This window comes from Chiloscyllium punctatum, chromosome 8 (genome assembly GCF_047496795.1).
Source record: "Chiloscyllium punctatum isolate Juve2018m chromosome 8, sChiPun1.3, whole genome shotgun sequence".
Classification (NCBI taxonomy): domain Eukaryota; kingdom Metazoa; phylum Chordata; class Chondrichthyes; order Orectolobiformes; family Hemiscylliidae; genus Chiloscyllium; species Chiloscyllium punctatum.
The window spans coordinates 102,501,869-102,524,387 of NC_092746.1; the positions used below are offsets into that span (position 1 = coordinate 102,501,869).

Sequence of the window (22,519 nt, forward strand, 5' to 3'; positions counted from 1 at the left end):
ATGTATATTTCTGAAGAGTTGCAAATGGCGCTGAACATACTGAACAGTTGGGCTTGGAATACTTGTGTGTACTACATATATTAATATATAGGGCTCTGTTCTTTGCAGAACAATCAGTTGTGACTCCTCGAATGCTAAAACAGTCCAATTCCACATGCAGGAATACCTGAACAATATCCAGGCTTGGTCTGAAAAGTAACATTCACACCATACAAATGCCATGTCATCTTCCGCCTCGGAACACTTCAACCCCAGGGCATCAATGTGGACTTCAACAGTTTCCTCATTTCCCCTTCCCCCACCTCACCCTAGTTCTAAACTTCCAGCTCAGTAACTGTCCCCATGACTTGTCCGGACTTGTCCTACCTGCCTATCTCCTTTTCCACCTATCCACTCCACCTTCTCCTCCCTGACCTATCACCTTCATCTCTTCCCCCACTCACCCATTGTACTCTATGCTACTCTCTCCCCACCCCCACCCTCCTCTAGCTTATCTCCCCACGCTTCAGGCTCACTGCCTTTATTCCTGATGAAGGGCTTTTGCCCGAAACGTCGATTTCGAAGCTACTCGGATGCTGCCTGAACTGCTGTGCTCTTCCAGCACCACTAATCCAGAATCTGGTTTCCAGCATCTGCAGTCATTGTTTTTACCACACAATGTTTATGTTGAGCAAGACAGAATCTAACTGGTGTCCCTGGACATTCAATGGTGCTACCATCACTGAATCCGCTACTTTCAACATCACTGACCAGAAACTGAACTAGACTAGTCATACAAGTACTGCGGCTACAAGAGCAGGTCACAGGCTAGGAATCCTACACCAAGTAACCGACTTCCTGACTCCCCAACACCTCTCTACCATTTATAAAGGCACAAGTCAGGAGTGTGATGGAATATTCCCCATTTGCCTGAATTAGTGCAGCTGTAACAAAAGAAGCTTGACATCATCCACCAAAGTGAAATTGATGAATTTTTCCAATTCCAGACAAGAGAGAGAAACAGCATCAATTATGTTATCAATGTACCGGAGAAAGAGGTGTGGGTGGCAGCCAGTAGGATTGGAACAAGGAATATTCCATGTACCCACAAAGAGACAGACATAACCGGGGCCCATGCAGGTATCTGTTACCATACCTTTGATCTGAAGAAAGTGGGAGGAATTAAAGGAGAATTTGTTCAGTGAGGACAAGTTTGGTCAAGCAGAGGAGGGCAGCAGTTCAAGCCTTTCTCCAGGAAGAGATCTCTGTTCTGACAGTCAGGAGTGCGATAGAATATTCACCACCTGCCTGGATGTGTGCAACTCCAACACAACTCAAGCAGCTTGACACCATCCAGTGTAAAGCAGCTACATTCACAAACATTCGCTCCATCCACTCCTTCAGTAGCAGCAGTGAGTACCATCTACAAATAAGGGGCAGCACGGTGGTTAGCACTACTGCCTCACAGCGCCAGAGATCCAGGTTCAATTCCCGCCTCAGGTGACTGACTGTGTGGAGTTTGCACATTCTCCCCGTGTCTGCGTGGGTTTCCAACAGGTGCTCTGGTTTCCTCCCACAGTCCAAAAATGTGCAGATTAGGTGGATTGGCCATGCGAAATTGCCCGTAGTGTTCGATGTAGGGGAATGGGTCTGGGTGGGTTGCGCTTTGGTAGGTCGGTGTGGACTTGTTGGGCTGAAGGGCCAGTTTCCACAGTGTAAGTAATCTGATCTAAAATTGCACTGAAGAAATTCACCAGCAGAAAGTCACTTAAGACAGCATGACCACTTCCATCTGGAAGGACTGAGTGGCAGAAAGCTAGTTCAATCTTGACATCTGTCTCCTTTTCTGGAGTAGGCTTGCCACCAATGTCCACTAAAGCCCCACTAACCCCCACAGTTAGCTTGACTATACACTCTCACACCCTGCTTCCTGTAAAGACTCTTTTCTATTCTTCCAGTTCCTCCATCTCCATAACATTTGTTCCAATGATGCCAACTTTGACAAGGAGACCTCCAAAATGTCTACCTTTTTACTTAACCAAGGATTTCCCACCACTGTGGTTGACAAGGCTCTCGGCTACGTGCAACTCATCTCCTGCACTTTGGCTTTCACTTGCTCTCTTCCCTCCCATAACAGCAATAGGGTCCCCATTGTCCTCACTTACCATCCCACCAACATCCACATCCAAAGAATCATTAGTCACTTTTTCCATCACCACTAGCAGGATGCCACCACCAGACACAGTCCCCTCTCCTCCCTTGTCAGCCTTCTGCTGAGACCATTCCCTCTAGGACACCTTTGTCCACTCCTTCTCAATTCCCAACTTAGTGCACATCACCTTCCCATGCAATCGCAGAATGTGTAATGCTCATTAACTTCTACCTCCTCACTATCCAAAGCCCCAGACACACCTACCAGGTGAAGCAATGATTTACCTGCACTACACTCCAGTCTACTGCATTTCCTGCTCACAATGTGGCCTCCTCTACATTGGGGAAGCAAAACACAGGCTTGGCAATCACTTTGCAGAACACCTACATTCGGTCTGTAAAAATGACCCTGAGTTTCCCGTTGCCTACCACTTCAAGACACTAATGTGTTCCCTGTCCAATATCTCTGTCTTGGTTTATTCCAGTGTTCCAGCAAAGTTCAGCACAAGCTGGAAGGACAATGCCTCATTATCCGCTTGAGAAGCCTGCAACTTTCTGGACTCAGTATAGAGTTCAATAATTTTAGGGTCTGAACACCTTCTCCCATGTCCCTACCCTGACCCCCACACACCAGGCCTTGTCATCACACAGACTGCTACTACAAATAACACATTGTCAGCCACTGAAGGTCCCCATTAGCTATCATTCTCCCAGGCTGACCTTTACACATTCCTTTGTCTACCCAACTGTTTTTTATCCATCTCCACCTACCTTTACTCCTTCCCCATCCCTCGGCCCTTCTCTAACATATATATCAACTTTATCCAAGCAACAAACAGTTCTGACGTGACCTGAAACACTAACTCTGCTTTCTCTCCACAGATGCTGGCAGAATGCGGAGTTTTCCCAGAAAGTTATGATTTTGCTTCTGATTTCCAGTATCTACAGTTCTTTGGATTTTTCTTCATTTATTCGTATTCCCATTTCAGCCCACAATCAAAAATAACGAAAAATAAAAAAAAAGTTAAGAACACAAACTGACTAAAGATTACCGTTGAACTGTGAGCTTCTCTTTTCCCTTTACAAATGTTGACTGACCTGTCATGTACCTTCGCAATTTTCTGTTTCAGGTTTCAGCTTTTGCAGCTTTTTGAAAAATATCAGTTATAGAGTCATGGAGATGTACAGCATGAAAACAGACCCTTCGGTCCAACCTGTCCATGCCGACCAGATATCCCAACACAATCTAGTCCCACCTGCCAGCACCCAGCCCATATCCCTCTAAACCCTTCCTATTCATAAACCCATTCAAGTGCCTTTTTAAATGTTACAATTGTACCACCTTCCACCACTTCCTCTAGCAGCTCATTCCATATACGTACCACCCTCTGCGTGAAAAAGTTGTCCCTTAGGTCTCTTTTATATCTTTCCCTTCTCACTCTAAACTTATGCCCTCTCGTTCTGGACTCCCCCACCCCAGGGAAAAGACTTTGTCTATCTATCCTGTCCCCAGCCTGTTTAGCCTCTCCCTAAAACTCAAATCCTCCAACCCTGGCAACAGCCTTGTAAATCGTTTCTGAACTCTTTCAAGTTTCACAACATCTTTCTGATAGGAAGGAGATCAGAATTGCACGCAATATTCCAACAGTGGCCTAACCAATGACCTGTATAGCGCAACATAACCTCCCAACTCCTGTATTCAATAATGTCACCAACAGATTAGTCTGGATCACGTTGGCATAAGTAGGGAAGATGTATTGGGTATGCTAGAGGTTATTAAGGTGGACAAATCCCCAGGACCGGATGAGATCTATCCCAGGTTGCTGAGGGAGGTGACAGAAAATAGCTGGGGCCCTGATAGATATCTTTGTAGCATCCTTAAATACAGATGAGGTGCCGGAGGACTGGAAGGTAGCTTATGTAGTCCCCCTGCACAAGGGTAGTAGGGATATTCTGGGTAACTACAGACCAGTGAGCTTGACGTCAGTGGTGGGGAAGTTGCTAGAGAGGCTACTAAGAGATAGGATCAATTTATGTTTAGAAAAGAATGAGCTTCTCAGTGATAGGCAACATGGTTTTGTGTGGGGGAGATCGTGCCTTACCAACTTAATAGAGTTCTTTGAGGAAGTGACCAAGTTGTTAGATGAAGGAAGGGCTGTTGATGTCATATACATGGACGTTTGATAAGGTTCCACATTGTAGACTGATGGAGAAAGTGAAGTCATATGGTGTGCAGGGTGTTCTAGCAAGGTGGATAAAGGTGGTTGAGCAACAGGAGACAGAGTAGCAGTTGAAGGGAGTTTCTCGAAATGGAGAAAGGTGACCAGTGGTGTTCCACAGGGGTCAGTCTTGGGGCCACTGTTGTTTGTAATATACATAAATGACCTGGAAGAGGGCACTGTTGGTATGATCAGCAAGTTTGCAGATGACACAAAGATTGTTGGAGTAGGAGAAAGCATAAGGGACTGTCAGAGAATACAGGAGGATATAGACAGACTGGAGAGTTGGGCGGAAAAGTGGCAGATGGCTTTCAATCCAGACAAATGTGAGGTGATGCATTTAGGCAAGTCTAGTTCTAGAGCGAATTATACAATGAATGGAAGAGCCTTGGGAAAAGTTGATGGGCAGAGAGATTTGGGAGTGCAGCTTCATTGTACCCTGAAGGCTGCTGCACAGGTGGATAGAGTGGTCAAGAAGGCATATAATATGCTTGCCTTCATTGGACGGGATATTGAGTATAAGAGCTGGCAAGTCATGTTAAAATTGTACAAGACATTGGTTTGGCCGCATTTAAAATATTGTGTACAGTTCTGGTTGCCACATTACCAAAAGGATGTGGACGCTTTGGAGAGGGTGCAGAGAAGGTTTACGAGGATGTTGCCTGGTATGGAAGGTGCTAGCTATGAAGTGAGGTTGAGTAGGTTAGGTTTATTTTCATTAGAAAAAAGGAGTTTGAGGGGGGACCTGATTGAGGTTTACAAAAGCATGAAGGGTATAGACAGGGTGGATAGAGACAAGCTTTTTCCTAGGGTGAAGGATTCAATAACCAGAGGTCATGCTTTCAAGGTGAGAGGTGGAAGGTTTAAGGGGATACATGCGGCAAGTACTTCACACAGAGGGTGGTGGGCGTTTGGAATGTATTGCCAGCAGAGGTGGTAGAGGCAGGCACAGTAGATTCATTTAAGATGCATCTGGACAGATGCATGAGTAGGTGGGGAGCAGAGGGTTACAAATCCTTAGGAATTGACAGACAGGTTTAGACAGTACATTTGGATTGGCTCAAGCTTGAAGGACCAAAGGGCCTGTTCCTGGGCTGTAAACTTTCTTTGTTCTTTGTTCAAGACAGGAAAGCATTCCAAACATTTTCTTCACTATCCTATCTGCAACTCCACTTTCAATGAGCTATGAACCTGCACTCCAAGGTCTCTTTGTTCAGCAACACTCCCTAGGACCTTACCATTAAGTGTATAAGTCATGCTAAGAATTGTTTTCCCAAAATATAGCACCTCGCATTTATCTGAATTAAACTCCATCTGCCAATTCTCTGACCATTGGCCCAACTGATCAAGGTCCTGTTGTGATCTGAGGTAACCTTCTTCGCTGTCCACTACACCTTCAATTTTGGTGTCATCTGCAAACTTACCAACTATACCTCTTATGCTCACATCCTAATTATTTATGTACATGACAAAAAGTAGAGGACCCAGCATCGATCCTTGTGGCACTCCACTGGTCACAGGCCTCCAGTCTGAAAAACAACCCTCCATCTCCACCCTCTGTCTTCTACCTTTGAGCCAGTTCTGTATCCAAATGGCTAGTTCTCCCTGTATTCCGTGAGATCTAACCTTGTTAACCAGTCTCCCAAAGGGAACCTTGTTGAACACCTTACTGAAGTCCATACAGATCACGTCCACCGCTCTGCCTTCAATCCTCTTTGTTACTTCTTCAAAAAACTCAATCAAGTTTGTGAGACATGATTTCCCATGCACAAAGCTATGTTGACTATCCCTAATCACTCCTTGCCTTTCCAAATACAAGTACATCCTGACCCTCTGGATTCCTCCAACAACTTGCCCACCACCGAAGTCAGGCTCACTGGTTTATAGTTCCCTGGCCTGTCCGTACCACCCTTCAACAGTGGCACCACATTAGTCAGCCTCCAGTCTTCCGGCACCTCACCTGTGACTATCGTTGACACAAATATCTCAGCAACAGGCCCAGCAATCACTTCTCTAGCTTCCCACAGAGTTCTCGGGTACACCTGATCAGGTTCTGGGGATTTACCACCTTTATGCATGCCCTTCTCTGTAATATGGACATTTTTCAAGGTGTCACCATCTATTTCCCTACAGTCTATATCTTCCATATCCTTTTCTACAGTAAATACTGATGCAAAATACTCGTTTAGTATCTCCCCCATTTTCAGAGGCTCCACACAAAGGGCAACCTTGCTGATATTTGAGGAGCCTATTCTCTCCCTAGTTACCCTTTTGTTCTTAATATATTAGTAAAAACCCTTTGGATTCTCCTTAATTCTATTTACCAAAGCTATTTCATATCCCCTTTTTGCCCTCCTGATTTCCCTCTCAAGTGTACTCCTACTACGTTTATACTCTAAGGATTCACTCAATCTATCCTGTATATACCTGACATAGCGCAGCCCTGAAGAAGGGCTCATGCCCGAAATGTCAATTCTCCTGCTCCTTGGATGCTTCCTAACCTGCTGCGCTTTTCCAGCAACACATTTTCAGCTCTGATCTCCAGCATCTGCAGTCTTTACTTTCTCCTATACCTGACATATGCTTCCTTGTTTTTCTTAAACAAACCCTCAATTTCTTTAGTCAACCAGCATTTCCTATATCTACCAGCCTTACCTCTCAGCCTAACAGGAATATACTTTCTCTGGATTCTCAATCTCATTTCTGAAGGCTTCCCATTTTCCAGCCGTCCCTTTACATGCAAACATCTGCCCCCAATCAGCTTTTGAAAGTTCCTGCCTAATACTGTCAAAATTGGCCTTTCTCCAACTTTCAGATCTAGTCTATCTAGGCCCCAAAGTGCTCCCCCACTGACACCTCAGTCACCTGCCCTGCCTTACTTCCCAAGAGTAGGTCAAGTTTTGCACCTTCTCTAGTAGGTACATCCACATATGGAATCAGAAAATTGTCTTGTCCACACTTAACAAATTCCTCTCCATCTAAATCCTTAACACTATGGCAGTCCCAGTCTATGTTTGGAAAGTTAAAATCCCCTACCATAACCACCCTATTTTTCTTACAGATAGCGGAGGTCTCCTTACAAGTTTGTTTCTCAATTTCCCTCTGACTATTAGGGGGTCTATAATATAATACCAATAAGGTAATCAGCTCTTTCTTATTTCTCAGTTCCACCCAAATAACTTCCCTGGATGTATTTCCAGGAATATCGTCCCTCAGTACACTGATTCAAGTGATTTAACCATTGATAAATGGCACTGTCCCCATCTGGAGGCAGCTGTCAAACTTCTGTATGACAACACAAATAGCTTGCAAACATGAAATGAGGGGCAAGTGATAAATGGACATAGCTTGAAAACAATTTTATTGTAATGGTATTTAAAGTACCCAACCCAACTAAGGGATCCGTAGATTTCCAAGAATGAAATGTTGGAAACACAAATGTAACCCAAATCCTTCACTGATTTTCTATTCTATTCAGGGTGAGGATCAGATCAAAATCACATTCATGAGGTGTCTGAAAGGAGTAAATATGGAGAAATTGTTTCCACTTGTGAAAGGAATAAGAATAAGAGGAATTTAAAGTAATTGACAAAAGAAGAAAAACTGGACAAAGGAAAAATTATCTCCCGCAGTGAATGGTTATGGTCTGAAATGCACTGCCTGAGAGTATGAGGAAGGCAAGTTCAAATGGGGCATTCAAATGGGCATTAGACTATTATAAGCAAAAGAATAAATTGCACACTTTACAGGGAGAAGACAGAGAAATGACAAGTTGAATTTGGAGAGCTGGTGCACAGATGATGTGCCAAATGGCCTCCCTCTGTGCTATAAGAATTATGTGATTCACATAAACCTTTACTGTTTCTAAACCAGAATTATGACATTTCATGCACAAAACTGGTAATGTGTTGCTCTGGGGAAAAAAAAAGTTGACACAATTAAGTTAATTAAGGAAAGCCAGCACAGATTTGAAAAGGCAGATTGTGTTGATTTATCCAATTGAATAATGAGCAAACAGAAGGTTGATGAAAGGAAAACAATAGATGCTGTCGAAATGTATCTTAACAAAGTACATAAGACGTTATTTGAAAAAATGCAATAAAAGGCTGACGAACAAAATTAAGGCTCAAAGTAAAGAAGGATTAGTGCCCATAAAACAAAATTGGCTTGAGGACAAGATAAAAGACAGTCACAGTAAATGGGTGTTTTTCAGAATGGAGTTCAGTGGACAGCTGTGTTCCTAAGACTCAGTTCTAAAACCACAGCCTTTTTGATCTGCAGACATGAGGTTCACATTTAGCTGCAGTAGCTGATGAATTTTGAATTAATAAAAGAAAGTAGGGAAGTGAAAGCAAGTCATGAAACCTTAATTAATTGCTGTAAAAGCCCATCTGGTTTCCTCAGTTCCTGTAGGGGAAGAACTCTGGCTTCCTTACCTGATCTGACCTACATGTCATTCCATGCGGATGGCTTATAATTGTCTATTGAAATGATCTAGCAGGCCACTTAGTTCAAGGCCAAAAACGTTGACCATGCCAGCAATGCTGCCCCCCCCCCATGAAAAAAGTATTAAAATGCATCAATTATAAATATAAAGTAAAATTTTTAAATTTGCCAATGACATGAAATGTGAAAGAATCAATGAGGATGATGTCAATTGACAAGAACATGACATGAATAGGTCAATAGAATGATAGATTAAATTTAACATACACAAGTGTGCTATGATGCCAGAAGAGAAAAAATAATATCGCCTGAATGTAGAAATACAGACTCAACATTGTGAAAGATGTTCAGGAACAGAGGAATTTGGTGTTCTTGTGTATTATTTTTTAAAAGTAGCAGTTCATATTGAGAGGATATTACGCAAAGTAAAACAGATCTTGGGCTTCATATACACCTATTGAGTCCAAATGCAGTAAAATTACGCTGAACCTTAATAAAGATCTGGCTAGTTCAATACAGGAGTAGTTCATTCAATTCTGTTGACCACACTTTAGGAAGTCTGTGAAGGTCCTTGAGGGTTTAAAAGAGATTAATCAAAATGGTTCCAAGGATAAGGAAATTTAAGAGAGGTGAGAATGGAAAAATTGAGATTGTTCTCCTTTGAGCAAAGGAAGTTGAGGGGAGGTCAGATAGAGATATCAAAGATTAAAATGAATTCAGTGAAGCAGACAAAGAAAAGCTGTTCGCATTAGCTAATGGAACAAGGACTTGGGGAAATAAAATTTAAGTTTTACATTCGAGATAAAGAAGGTGAGGAAGAACTTTTTACCTGGAACACGCTGCCAATAAGGCTATGGAAATGAAAAGGATTATTTATCTCAAAAGGAAAGGTGGATAAGCACTCAACGGAAATAAATTTGCAAGGCTACAGGAATAAAATGGGGAAATAGGACTGACTAATTTGCTCCTCAGAAAATGAACATTGACTTAGGTTGAATAGTCTCTCTGTGTGTAATGACTGTTGAATGGCTTTACTTCCAGTTGATTTTCAAACAGTTGATTTTCGCTAATTACCAATACATACGATTCTTTCTAATCACCAAATTCTTAATCAATTTACTTGCGTCATGCTTTGCAATAAATTTGAGAATTATGGTTGAATGAAATATTTAGATTTAATCTGAGGTAACCTTCTTCGCTGTCCACTACACCTCCAATTTTGGTGTCAGCTGCAAACTTACTCACTATACCTCTTATGCTCACATCCAAATCATTCATATAAATGAAAATGATTATCAAAACTAACTTTGTAACTATTTATGTGCAATGTTCTATTGACATTCTCAATCATTGATTATCAGTCATACTCCAATGTTACTTATTGAAATCATAGAACAATGTAAAAAGGATACGGGTCCACCACTTTGTTTATAAAATTACACATGCTGACTGTGATCATCCAGTTAGTCATTCACTGGCCATCAAAACTTTAAAAACATAAATCAATACATTTATTTTCAACATTTTTAATACAAAATTACAGGAAAATTACTTACAAGAAGTGTAAACTTGATAGTTGTGAAAAGGCGCCAGGACCCAAAACTAATATATTATTATTGCTCAGATCCCTGGTGCAAAACATAAACAGAATACGTTCTTCAATATATAAAATATGCAGAATATATGATTGCTTAATAAAAATTCACAATCTCATTCTCAGCTGTATTGTGGAGGAAAGAACACTAGAAAGTGGAAAATTCTTAAAAAATAGAAAATACTTTAACATGTAGTTAACGTAGTTAGCTTGATAATATATGAAATGTTAATTGTTAACCTTGGTCCATTTATAAATATTGTTCAATTATTTAATGCTTTCTTTATTTCTATTTTTGAAGCGTTTTGCTTTATCCCATCAACATATGCTGGATAACAAAAATATAAAACTTGGGCTAATTGTGCTCTTGTTTCAAATTGTATGTTCACATAGATAATAATTTCAGATGTGAAGCACATGTTAATATATTAGAACATATAACTAATGAAATGAGTCACCTAAAATGGTTCTGATAAAGAGCAACCAGACACAAAACTTTAAGTCTGCTTTCTCCCCACAGACCTGCTGAGTTTCATTAGCAATTTCTGTTTTTGTTTCACCTAACATATTGGCCTGGATTAATGCAGTGCTCCAGATAATAATTTGAAACCCATGATAAGCAAACGATGTAAAAAATTACATCCCAATGTAGGTCTCATAGTGGAATGAGTACAGAATGTAGAATTATAACATCTACATAATTTCTGCTTCCTAAACCTATCTTTACACATATTATGTATAAGACTTGCTATTTCCTTTGCTGTAGCAAAAGCCCAAGACAAAACATGTCTCAATATATCTGCATTCTCTTTTACTTTTGCAGATTTTATTTTTGTCAATTTTATTCCCATGGATCCTCAAAAGGTATCAATTCCATATTTCAAGTATGTGGCCAGTATTTATCTACAAGTGTTGTAAGAAGAAATGAGAAGCTATATAACAGCAGGGCAAGCAGAGACTAGCTGATTTTGTTTTTATCCTATACATTTTTTAGCATGTATTGATGGCTAGCAGTAATCCAGGATGCCCAACTAATTTTCCCCTTACCAACACAGCAAATTGAACACAGGACAAGGGCTTAGTTTATCTGTATGCACCACATTATTTTTGAAAGCTTGTTTTTGCACTTCACAGATTTATGGAATGCATACATGATGCGCATGTATATTGACCAGAAATAACTAATTGAATGGCTTGTAGTCTTTGATTTTATCCTGTCAACCAATGACAATATAAAACGATTATAAAATTTTTAAAAATGTAATATGGGTATAGTCGTGTAATGGTTATATTATTGGTTTTAATATTGATAATCTGGAGGCATGGACCAACAATTCAGAGAAGTGAGTTTAAATCCCACTGTTACACTTCATGAATTTGAATCCAGTTTAAATTAAACAAGTATGAACTGAAAATCTAGTTTTAATACTAGTCACCATGAAGTTTGTCATAAAATGTCAAGCAATTCACTAATGTCCTTTAGGGAAGGAAATCTGAAATCCTTACCTGATTTGGCCAGTACTTGAATCCAGACCCATTGCTATGTGTTCGGCACTAAACTGCCCTCTGCAGTGGCCTACAAGCCACTCAGTTATATCAAACGACTACAAAAAGTATAAAACTAAAATCAATTAACCACCCAGTTTCAACTAGGCATTAGTTGGCCCTGCAAAGACTTCTCACTAACAGCTCAGGATCTGTATCAATTTAGAAAAGCTATCCCACAGATTACTTAAGGAACAGCTTGTTATAGTAGTATTTACAGAAACAGACCGATCAGGAAATGACCATTCCCAACCAAATCAGGATCAATCACACAAGCCTCAAACCCAACCCATGATATTCAATGGCATTACCAATAACATTTTGGGATTAACCATGGGTTAGAAATTTAAGTTAATGATCACATAAAACTGAAGCTGCAAGAGCATGTCAGATCCTGCAGGAAGTGACTAATTTCTTAATTCCACAAATCTGTTCACCACTGTTATGGATAGTAGAGAATGACAACCTGAACCCCTTTATTTGCTCCGCTTTCTGTTTGCAAACAGACCACTTTTGTAGCATTTCTCAAAACCCTGCTTGTATAAAATCAAATCTAAAATGACATTGAGCAGACACTCTTACATTTATTCTCATCATTTACCATTTACTCTCATATCCAATCTAAGAGTGATTTTATGCAAATTGTTGGACTAAAAACCATACATTTAAAGAAAGCAGGCTCATATTATCAATATCAAACCAGTGTTTTTCCTGTCAATGTACTTGTACAGAAAATCGGCGCTGTTGATTTCATCACTGCATGTTAGGAGCTCAAATGCACTTGGTCTTTATTACAACTTGTTGTAAGATGGCTGCCCAGATGGACTGTGCCTCGTGACTCCCACGAGTATGGCAAGCTTGAAATAGGACAGTCCAGTATTGCGTTACAATACAAGCATCCAGCTTAACATACAAAAAATACATTAGCACGCATTTACACTGAGCTACCCACCAAGCAGACAACTGTTCTCAAGCATTAACAAAACTATTTGTTTTCATCAGTTTCTTTTAACGCATGACACTCATGCAGGCTATTGGCTTTTTCTCCAATGTCTGTTGGTTGGAACATTCTGCTCTCTGGTTCTGTTTCAAAATCATCTGAACCAACTCGGCTGATTTAGGACACTGCCTGAGACATCTCTTTCCTTTAGTGGTATTAGCTGCATCCAGCAAAGCAATCACATGAACTGCAGTGGTTCAAGAAGCAGCTCACCACCACCTTCCAATGGCAAATGGGGAGAGGCGATAAATGCTGGCCTGTCAAGTTCTGTGAATTAGTTTTTTAAAAACACTTAATTTTTTTGAAATTAGCACTGCATTTGCTTTATGATTCTGCAGTGAAAGTCTTTCCATCTCCTGATAGTTGTTTGACTGTATCAACCGTGATTGCTTGCGAAGCACTGCAAATCTTTTCCTGTATGTTCCTAGTCTAAGCTTTCAATTTGTTTCTGAGATAAGTGGCTTCAGCTTCATGTCCAGAGCCTGGCATTCCAAATTTTCAGTCCCCATTGCATTGGGCTCTCAGGCAAATTTGTCTCCTTGCTGTGAGCATTGTTCCATCACAGACTGTCAATTTAGAGAGTTGATTCTCTTCATAGTTATGCTATCACAGTAGATTTCTTTTGCCTCAGAATATTCTACCTTAGATGAGATAATAAGTCAGGTGTCAAATTCACTGGATTCTGCAAGTTGTGTTAATGAAGTGACGTTTATCAGCAGGCTGTTTTTTCACCTTGAACTCTGACATTGAACACTAATTGTTCATGCTATCTTCAATGGGGCTACAAAGCATGCTTTTGAAGCTTAAAAAATGTCTTCAGTCCATATTTTCTATTCTTCGGAGAGATTTAGGGTGCTGAACAGTGATATAAGTGTAGCTACAAGCAACAACTATAGAATGCTAATTAAACCCATTATAATCCTGTTGCTTTCAAACTGCTAGTGGAAAGACTGACAGCTCCAGTTTCACAATGCTTTTCAGTTCAACTGGCAGCAGGAAAGAAAAACTTTTGTTTCTCTCCCAGTGCTTTCTGCTGTGGTTTTATAGTGGCCTTCAGCAGCTCTGAAATTCCTGCGTTCCTCTTTTAATAGCCACACTTTTATACAGCTTTTCAACTCTAATTCTTAGCTTCACTGTGAGACCAAGTTACAAATTCAAACAAATTCTTTGCTGCTTGGACTTAGACTTCATTACAACTGATTGCGAATATGTATGCCTCATGGCAAAGGTCACATGACTACACCAAGCCATGAAGCACGTTCATGCAGAATTGCATTTCATCCAACTTAAACATACTTGAATCTGAAGTTATAACTAGACCCAGAAGTAGTGTCTCCACTGTTTCTGCCTGTCTCAACACTCCATTCGTTTTTCTTCTCCCTACTCCCCTCACCGCCATGTTTATTCTCTGTTCTCTATTCCCATATTGTTTCAATCACCAGCCTTGGTGTGTACAAGATGCATTTCAGCTCCTGTAGCTAAATTTTGTACTGTTACATGTTTAACATCTATACATAGAGTCATACAGCACGGAAACACCATCGATCCAAACAGTCCATGCCAAACATAATCTCAAACTAAACTAGTCCCATGTGCCTGCGCCTGGCCCATGTCCCTCCAAGCCTTTCCTATTCATGTACCAATCCAAATGTCTTTTAAATGTTGTAATTGTCCCAATTCCACCACTTCTTCAGGAAGTTTGTGCTGCATGCGAACCACCCTCTGTAAAGATTTGTCTTTCATGTCTGTTTTAAATCTCACTCCTTTCACCTTAAAAATGTCCCTCTCGTCTTGAAACGACAACTACCATTAACTCTATCTATACCTCTCAATATTTTATAGACTTCTGTCAGGTTGCCTCTCAACCTCCTTTGCTCCAGTGAAGAAAGTCCCACTGTTTCTTTATAACTCAAACCTTCCATGGTGAGCAACATCCTGGTACATCTCTTCTGAACCCTCTCCAGCTTGATAATATCCCTCCCATAATTGGGCAACCAGAACTGGACCCAGTATTTCAGAAGAGGCCTCAGTAATGTCCAGTACAACTTCAATATGACTTCCCAACTCTTATGCTCAAAGGACTGAGCAATGAAGGCAAGCGTGGCAAATGCCTTTTTTACCACCCTGTCTACGTGACACAAACTTCGAAGAATTATGTACATGTATCCCTAGGGACCTTTGTTCTACCACACTGCACAAGGCCCGACCACTAATTGTATAAGCCCTACCCCTGTTTGTTGTAACAAAATGCAATACCCCTCTTTTATCCAGCTTGAACTCTATCTGCCATTTTTCAATGTCTACTATACCACCGATTTTGGTGTCGCCCACAAACTTACTAACCATGTTCTCATCCAAGTCATTTGTATAAAAGACAAACGAAAGAAGACCCAGAACCGATCCCTGTGGAACACCGCTAGTGACAGGCCTCTAGTCCAAAAAGCAACCCTCCATCACCATTCTGTCTCCTGTCTATATCTAATTGGCAAGCTCACTCTGAATCCCACTTGACCTAACTTTACTAATTAGTCTACCATGTGGAACCTTGTCAAAAGCTTTACGAAAATCGAAATCAACAACATCTACAGCTCTGCCATCAATCTTTTTGGTAACTTCTTCAAAAAAAACACAAGTTTGAGAGGCATGATTTTCCTCACACAAAAACCATGCTGACTATCCCTAATCAATTTTTGCCTCTCTAAAATGTCCATAAATCCTAGCTTTTATAATCACCTCCAACAACTTATCCACAGCCAAATTCAGACTCACAGGTTATAGTTCCCCAATTTCTCCATACAACCTTTCTTAAGCAAAGGCACATTAGCCACCCTCAAGTCAGACACCTCATCCATAGTTAAATCTTAAATAATAGAGTATATATGGAGATTAGTTGCCTTAGCAGTGCTGATTTTGAAAGTGAACAGTTGTCATGCTATCTCACAAGTTGTTCATGCAAAGTTTCTGGTGGGATGCATTGCATGTGCAGTAAGTATGCCAATCCAATTATATTCCGCACCCAACGCATCATCCTTAAATACTTTCACCAACTCCAATTAGACCCCACCACCAAGAACATCTTCTCCTCCCCACCCCTCTCTGCCTTCTGCAAGGATTGTTCCCTTCGTCGATCCTTGGCTTGCGCCACTCTCCCCACAAACCTCCCGATCTCCCAGGTACTTTCCCCATAACCATAAAGAATGCAAAACCTGCCACCACACCAACTCCCCTTACCTCCATCCAGGGCCCCAAACAGTTCTTTCAGGTGAGGCAGAGGTTCGCATTCCTCTCCTCCAACCAAGTTTACTATATCCAGTGTTCCCTATGTGACTGGGGAGACCAAATGTAAACTAAGGAACGTTTCGCAGAGCATTTCAGCCGGGCCCACAGGGACTGACCTGACCTCCCTATCACTGCTCATTTTAATTCCCCTTCCCACTCCCTTTCCAACATGAACATCCTTGGCCTCCTCAATTGTCACAGCAAATTGGAGGAACAACACCTCATCTTCCACCTGGGCAGCCTACAGCCCAGAGGACTCAAATTGAGTTCTCCAATTTCAAACAACCTCCCTTCCCATCATCAGACTCCCTTCCCAGCCCCTCCCCTCCCTTCTATTCCTCTCATCGATCCTTCCTTCTAGCCACTGTGAGATTGATTCCTCCTATCGACAAACTAAGTCGTATCCTCTACCTGTCTTTACCTATCCCTACATCACCCTGCAAACCCCAATACCCCCTTTATCTGCAGCTTACCTGTCACCCACCCCCTGTCCTGAAGAAGGGTTACACCCAAAACATTGCCTTCTCCACATTCTGATACTGCCTGGCTTACTGTATTCCTCCAGCCTCCTGCTTGTCTACCTTGTATCCAGCATCTACAGTTTTTTTATCAATCTCTATTCTAATTATACTGGCAGCAAACTTAGCCTAACAGGAAACAGTGCAGTTGTCAGTTCACTTGAAAATCAAACTTCAAATGATTGAACTCAGCAGTTCGAGAACTCCTTCAGAGTTGATGATAAAACAGCAAGATGAGATGGACGTTTCTGACAAGGTGACTATCTTGAGGACCAGATGCTTTTCCTACTGAATTCAAAATCCTTCAGAAGCAAGCTACAAGGTTCTAACATTCAGGTCACTGTAGCTGTTAGTCTGGAGTCTTTGTTTACTTAGGTATTGGTATCATTCAGATTAATTTAAAAGGATTCATTCAAATTTTGCCTGTGTTTGGCCCATCTTTCCTATTCAATCCAAATGTCTTTTAAATGTTGTAATTGTACTTCCTCTGACAACTTGTTCCATATACGCACCATCAACTGTGTGAAAAAGTTGCCCCAAGTTCCTTTTAGATCTTCTCCTGTGGGTGGCACGGTGGCACAGTGGTTAGCATTGCTGCCTCACAGTGCCAGAGACCTCGGTTCAATTCCTGCCTCAGGTGACTGACTGTGTGGGGTTTGCACATTCTCCCTGTGTCCGAGTGGGTTTCCTCTGGATACTCCAGTTTCCTCCCACCAGTCTAAAAATGTGTGGGTTAGGTGAATTGGCTATGCGAAATTGCCCATAGTGTTAGGCAAAGGGGTAAATGTAGGGGAATGGGTCTGGGTGGGTTGCGCTTCGGCGGGTCAGTGTGGACTTGTTGGGCCGGAGAGCCTTTTTCCACACTATGTAATCTAACCTTAAAAGCTATGCCGTCTAGTTTTGGACTCCCCTACCCTCGCGAGAGACCTTGGCTATTCACCTTATCTATGCCTTCATGATTTTACAAAACTCTAAGGTCATCCCTCAACCTCCTATACTCCAGGGAAAAAGAAATTCCAGCCAAGCTTATAACCCAAACCCTCCAGTTCTCATTGGAGAAAAGAAGGTTTAGGGGAGACTTTATAGAGGTGTACAAGATGATTAGGGGTTTAGATAGGGTTGACAGTGAGAACCTTTTTCCACGTATGGAGTCAGCTGTTACTAGGGGACACAGCTTTAAATTAAGGGGAGGTTGGTATAGGACAGATGTTAGGGGTAGATTCTTTTCTCAGCGGTTTGTGAGGTCATGGAATGCCCTGCCAGTACCAGTGGTGGACTCTCCCTCTTTATGGTCATTCAAGCGGGCATTGGATAAGCACATGGAGGTTATTGGGCTAGTGTAGGTTAGGTAGTCTTCAGTCGGCACAACATCGAGGGCCGAAGGGCCTGTACTGCACTGTATTTTTCTGTTTCTATGTTTCTATGTCTCAGTAATATCATTGTAAATCTTTTCTGCACCCTCCCCAGTGTAATAACATCCTTCCAATAGCAGTGTGCCCAAATTTTTACTACTCAAAATGTGGCCTTACCAATGTCTTGCACAGCAATAACATGATAGCCCATCTGCTGCACTCAATGCTCTGAACAATGAAGGCATGTTTGCCATATGCCTTCTTCATCACCCTGTCTACCTGTGGCACCACTTTCAAGGAACTATGTACCTGCACCCCTAGATCTTTGTTTGACAACACTCCCCAGGGTCCTACCATTAACTGTACAAGTCAGAGCCATAGAAATATACAGCATGGAAACAGACCCTATGGTCCAACTCATCCATGCCAATCAGATATCCCAACCCAATCTAGTCCCACCTGCCAGCACCCGGCTCACATCGCTCCAAACCCTTCCTATTCATATACCCATCCAGATGCTTTTTAAATGTTGCAATTGTACTAGCCTCCATCACTTCCTCTGGCAGCTCATTCCATATACGTACCAGCCTCTGCATGAAAAGGTTGCCTCTTAGGTCCCTTTTATATCTTTCCCCTCTCACCCTAAACTTATGCCTTCTAGTTCTGGACTCCCATCCCAGGGAAGAGATTTTATCTATTTATCCCATCCATGCCCCTCATGATTTTATAAACCTCTATGAAAGGTTACCCCTCTGCTGCATACGCTGCAGGGAAAACAGCCCCAGCCTATTCAACCTCTCCCTAGACCTCAATCCTCCAACCCTGACAACATCCTTATAAATCTTTTCTGAATCCTTTCAAGATTCACAACATTTTTCCGATAAGAAGGAGACCAGAATTGCATGCAATATTCCAAGAGTGGCCGAACCAATGTCCTGTACAGCCGCAACATGACCTCCCAACTCCTGTACTCTATACTCTGACCAATAAAAGGAAAGCATACCAAAAACCTTCTTCACTATCCTATCTACCTGTGACTCCACTTTCAAGGAGCTATGAACCTGCGCTCCAAGGTCTCTTTATTCAGCAACACTCACAAGGACCTTACCCTTAACTGTGTAAGTCCTGCTAAGATTCGCTTTCCCAAAATGCAGCAACTCACATTTATCTAAATTAAACTCCATCTGCCACTCCTCAGCCCATTGGCCCATCTGATCAAAATCCCATTGGTAACCTGCTTTGCTGTCCACGACACCTCCAATTTTGGTGTCATCTGCAAACCTACTAACTATACCTCTTATGCTCACATCCAAATCATTTATATAAAATGATTTATATAAAATGAAAAGTAGTGGACCCAGCACCGATCCTAGTGGCACTGGTCACAGGCCTCCAGTCTGAAAAACAACCCACCACCACCACCCTCGGTCTTCTGTCTTTGAGCCACTTCTGTATCCATATGTTAGCTCTCCTTGTAGTACATGAGATCTAACCTTGATAACCAGTCTCCCATAGGGAACCTTGTCAAACGCCTTACTGAAGTCCATACAGATCACATTCACCACTCTGCCCTCATCAATCCTCTTTGTTACTTCTTCAAAAAACTCAATCAAATTTGAGAGACATGATTTCCCAAAGCATTGCAAAAAGCAATGTCGACTATCCCGGATCAGTCCTTGCCTTTCCAAATACCTGTCACTCAGGATTCCCTCCAACAACTTGCCCATCATCAACGTCAGGCTCACTGGTCTATAGTTCCCTGGCTTGTCCTTACCACCCTTCTTATACAGTGGCACCACATTAGTCAACCTCCAGTCTTCCAGCACCTCATTTGTGACTATCGATAATAAAAATATCTCAGCGAGAGGCCCAGCAATCACTTCCTTAGCTTCCCAAACAGTTCTAGGGTACACCTGATCAGGTCCTGGGGATTTATCCACTTTTATGTGTTTCAAGACATCCAACACTTCCTCCTCTGTAATATGGACAGTTTTCAAGATGTCACCATCTATTTCCCTACATTGTATATCTTCCATGTACTCTTCCACAGTAAACACTGATGTAAAATACTCGTTTAGTATCTCCCTCATCTCCTGTTGCTCCACACAAAGGCCACCTTGCTGATCTTTGAGGGGCCCTCTTCTCTCCCAAGTTACCCTTTTGTTCTTAATGTATTTGTAAAAACCCTTTGGATTCTCTTTAATTCTATTTGCCATCGCTATCTCATGTCCTCTTTTTGCCCTCCTGACTTCCCTCTTAAGTATATTCCTACTTCCTTTATACTCTAAGGATTCACTCGATCGATCCTGTCTATACCAGACATATGCTTCTTTCTTTTTCTTAACCAAACCCTCAATTTCTTTAGTCATCCCACATTCCCAACACCTACCAGCCTTTCCTTTCACCCTAACAGGAATATACTTTCTCTGGATTCTCGTTATCTCATTGCTGAAGGTTTCCCAGATTTCCCAATTTAGACCTTCAACTTTTAGATCTGATCTATCTTTTTCCATCACTATTTTAAAACTAATAGACTTGTGGTTGCTGGCCCCAAAGTGACACCTCAATCACCTGCCCTGCCTTATTTCCCAAGAATAGGTCAAATTTTGCACCTTCTCTAGTAGGTACATCCAAATGAGAAAATTTTCTTGTACACACTTAACAAATTCCTCTCCAACTAAACCCTTAACACTATGGCAGTCCCAGTCTATGTTTGGAAAATTAAAATCCCCTACCATAACACCCTATTATTCTTACAGATAGCTGAGATCTCCTTACAAGTTTGTTTCTCAATTTCTCTAACTATTAGGGGGGCCTATAATACAATCCCAATAAGGTGATCATCCCTTCCTTATTTCTGGGTTCAATCTAAATAACTTCTCTGGATGTATTTCCGGAAATATCCTCCCTCAGTACAGCTGTAATATCCCTTATCAAAAACGCCCCCCACCTCTTGCCTCTCTTTCTGTCCTTCCTGTTGCATTTGTATCCTGGAACATTAAGTTGCCAGTCCTGTCCATCCCTGAGCCATATTTCTGTAATTGCTGTGATATCCCAGTCCCATGTTTCTAAGCACGCCTTGAGATCATCTGCCTTCCTGTTAGGCCTCTTGCATTGAAATAAATGCAGTTTAATTTATCAGTCCAAGCTTGTTCTCTGCTTTGTCCCTGCCTGCCCTGACTGTTTGACTCGCTTCTGTTCTCAACTGTACTAGTCTCAGGTTGATCTCTTTCCTCAGTATCTCCCTGGGTCCCATCACCCCAACCTTACAAGTTTAAATCCTCCTGAGCAGATCTAGCAAATCGCCCTGCCAGTATATTAGTCCCCTTCCAATTCAGGTGCAATCTTCTTATGCTGGTCACTTCTACCCCAGAAAAGATTCCAATGACCCAAAAATGTGAATCCTTCTCTCATACACCAGCTCTTCAGCCACTCTATCCTCACTAGCTCACAGCACCTGGAAGACTCCAGATAATAGTGCTCTCAAAGATCTCCAAGTCTGGCGTTTGTTTGTCTTATCAAAATGCAACATCATGCATTTATCTGAATTAAATTCCATTTGATATTCCTTGGCTTACTGGTCCAGTTAATTAAGATCCTATTGTACACTTACATATCTTCTTCGCTGTCCACTATACCACCAGTTTTAGTGTCATCTGCAAACTTACTCATCAGGCATTCTAAATGCTCATCCAAATTGTTTATGTAAATGATGAATAATAGTGGACCCTGCAAGTAGCAGCACACCAGTGGTTACCGGCCTCCAGTTTGAACTACAACCCTCTATCACCGCCTTCTGTTTCTCGAAAATATGCTTGAAATCGGAGAATTTGTAAAGTTGTTTGAGGAATGTCACATTGAAAAATCAGGAAAGTCAGAGGGAAATTTTTAACAATTTCTTTCTCACAAAGAATCAATGGACATTCAAATCATAACATAATTAATAAACCGTTTGTACATTGGGCAAAGACCAACAGGCCACCAGTTCAAATCCAAACTCAGAATCATATAGTATAGGAGACGCTCTTAGGCTCATCAAATCTACAATAAATCTATATTAGTTCCACCTTCCAGCACTAGGCCCATAGCCTTGAATGTTGTGATATTTCAAGTGCTCATCCAAGTACTTTTTAAAGATTATGAGGTTACTATCTCAACTACCCTCCCAGGCAGTGCATTCCAGACTCCACCAATCCCTGAGTGAGAAAGGTTTTCCTCAACTTTCATCCAAACTTCCTGCCTTTTACCTTAAAATTATGACATTAGAATAAATTATACAAATATATAAATCATACAGTTTACATCCCAGTTACGCCAACTGAGCAATTGACAACAGCTATCTGTACATAATGTTCCAAAATTTCATAAAGTGAGTACATTTTAGAAAATGTAACAAAACAATTTGATGTTTGTATTTATTAATGTGTTTTGCAAAT

General features: G+C 41.4%; 1 protein-coding gene across 5 annotated transcripts in view; it reads right to left on the reverse strand.

Moving 5' to 3' along the window:
• LOC140480786 (uncharacterized) overlaps positions 1–22,519 on the reverse strand; it is a 152,870-nt gene that overhangs the window by 28,903 nt on the left and 101,448 nt on the right. For all 5 annotated transcript variants that reach the window (XM_072576166.1, XM_072576167.1, XM_072576168.1 and 2 more), the window contains one exon: positions 10,352–10,423. In XM_072576166.1, the coding sequence (XP_072432267.1) occupies positions 10,352–10,423 (72 nt within the window). The remainder of the gene's footprint in view (positions 1–10,351; positions 10,424–22,519) is intronic.